Source organism: Aplysia californica, unplaced genomic scaffold, assembly GCF_000002075.1.
Source record: "Aplysia californica isolate F4 #8 unplaced genomic scaffold, AplCal3.0 scaffold00260, whole genome shotgun sequence".
Taxonomy (NCBI): domain Eukaryota; kingdom Metazoa; phylum Mollusca; class Gastropoda; order Aplysiida; family Aplysiidae; genus Aplysia; species Aplysia californica.
In genome coordinates, this window is record NW_004797530.1 from 691,198 (window position 1) to 693,827 (window position 2,630).

The 2,630-nt window shown below is 40.3% G+C and overlaps 1 protein-coding gene across 1 annotated transcript in view; it reads right to left on the bottom strand.

Moving 5' to 3' along the window:
• The window catches only part of LOC100533425 (sodium channel alpha-subunit SCAP1), a gene marked incomplete in the record, with an annotated part of 152,143 nt that overhangs the window by 30,746 nt on the left and 118,767 nt on the right, over positions 1-2,630 (bottom strand). Inside the window, 1 exon segment of the mRNA NM_001204708.1 lies at positions 715-828. Within this exon segment, the coding sequence (NP_001191637.1) occupies positions 715-828 (114 nt within the window).

Sequence of the window (2,630 nt, forward strand, 5' to 3'; positions counted from 1 at the left end):
CCTCACTCTCGCTCTCGCTCTCGCTCTTGCTCTCGCTCGAAGATTTCTTCGTGAAGTCCATCAGGCCCATTAAGGAAACAAAAAAAATCTTCACCCTCATCATAATTATTATTATTGTTATTGTAATCATTATTGTTATTATCATCAGGCTCTCAATACTATGCAATGCTCTTATGTTTTGTATTTCTGAAATACACACACACATACACACATACACATAGACACACACACACTCACACATACACACACACACACACACGCTCACACATACACACACACACACACACACACACATGCAAACAAAACCACACACATGTGTGTACTCACGCACACATGGATGCATGCACTTATACTCACGCACATATGGATGCATGCACTTGTACAGCACACATAAGATTTATTTTTTTGATATGTGTAGCATAAGAAACTCTCCATCTCTTGGAATATTCGTTTGTATGTGTGTGTGTGTGTGTGTGTGTGTGTGTGTGTGTGTGTGTGTGTGTGTGTGTGTGTGTGTGTGTGTGTGTGTGTGTGTGATTTCATTCAATCTACTCAATTTTCACATAATATTATTACCCTATCTTAAGTCATATTTTCTCATCTAATCTCATCTCATTCAACATCTCATTCAATCTGATCAATTTTCACAAAATACTAATACCTACTATCTTATCTTCACTCATTTTTTCCCCTCATCTCATCTCATCTCATCTCACCTTTCATCTCAACGTTGGGTCCTCCCGGGGAGTGACTCAAGAATGGGTTACTCTCCGATGCCTTATCTTTCTCCGGACAGTGGCCAGAGCCACCGCTGCTCACAGAGTCCTGCTGCAAGAACAAAGGAGGAGAAACAAATGAGAGAGAGAGAGAGAGAGAGAGAGAGAGAGAGAGAGAGAGAGAGAGAGAGAGAGAGAGAGAGAGAGAGAGAGAGAGAGAGAGAGAGAGGGGGAGAGAGAGGGAGAGAGAGAGATGGGGGGGGGAGGGATATATATATATATATATATAGGCTTGTCTTATATATATATTATAGATAGATAGATAGATAGCTTGTCTTATATAATATATATTATAGATAGATAGATAGATAGATAGATAGATAGATAGATAGATAGATAGATAGATAGATAGATAGATAGATGGATGGATAGATAGATAGATAGAGAGAGAGAGATAGATAGACATAAAGAGATATAGAGAGATAGATAGATAGATAGATAGATAGATAGATAGATAGATAGATAGATAGATAGATAGATAGATAGATAGATAGATAGATAGAGAGAGAGAGAGAGAGAGAGAGAGAAGAGAGAGAGAGAGAGAGAGAGAGAGAGAGAGAGAGAGAGAGAGAGAGAGAGAGAGAGAGAGAGAGAGAGAGAGATGTTTATTGTCGTTTTCTTGGTCATACGAGTCGTTATCGATGTTAGTGCCTTCTGGCAATGTCTTTGTCTTCGTCTTTGTCATTGTTGTTGTTGTCGTCGTTGCCCACTTCCAGTCTCTCTCTCTCTCTCTCTCTCTCTCTCTCTCTCTCTCTCTCTCTCTCTCTCTCTCTCTCTCCCTATCTCTCCTCCTCTTTAATTGCTTCTCCTGTCTCTGCCAACTTTAATAATATTATTGCTCAGCTTGAATAAACGGAGCCAAAATAAAAGTCAAAAGCCTATTGGCGCCACAACATCAACAGGAAAACAACTGACCAACCATACCAAGCAACAGTTAGCGGTTCGGTAGCTTCTAGCTCCCCGAAGCAACAACACATTTTACACAAACCAATTTTGCCGACACACTTCGTAACGTAATATGCATTTCCACGAAGAAACAGCAACATCAATTTTTGTAGTGTCCATTACTCTACAGGGCATACGACTAGGGTACATTGGGCAAGTCATAATAATATATCTTTTCGGCCTGCACAGAGCGACTAGGGTACATTGGGCAAGTCATAATAATATATCTTTTCGGCCTGCACAGAGCTTGCAAACGCACACACAACTGAAGCGTAAAAACACACCAGAACTTAAAAACAAATATTCGGACGAAAGATTCAAAAGAATATTTAAACTATGTTGCAACAGTACCACAGTTCAGTGTTCAGGGTAGACAAAGCATGTTGACACTAGCACTCAAGCCAAACTTGATGGGCAACCCTGTTGGTTTAAAACTGAGTTTTGCGAAGAATAACTGGCGAAGATTTGGTTAAACTTAATGCAGCAAGTCTTATCAGCGAGGATGCACTCAAACTGGTGAACGTAAATACTTTCATTTAAGGGAAAGGTTTTGGGATAACGTCTTCGCATATTTTGTAGCCTTTATCCAACAATACTGGCATCGGATAGATGTCTCATAAATGTCTAATGTAAGGCCTCAAAACCTTTCCCGTTTACACGAAATAGGCTCTGAAGGTGAAGCATACATGCAAAGCAGGTAGTCAAGGAGTCAATGTAAGGCACTGTAAACCAGTAGAAATGGGAGAAGAGATTGAGGCGACTGGACATAGGTTTGAATAAAAATTTCTTGGGGTATACAAATTTCCCACAACCTTTCATTTCCCTGTCGATACTAATGTATTGGGCGGGGATACAGTCAGTCTCTCTCTCTCTCTCTCTCTCTCTCTCTCTCTCTCTCTCTCTCTCTCT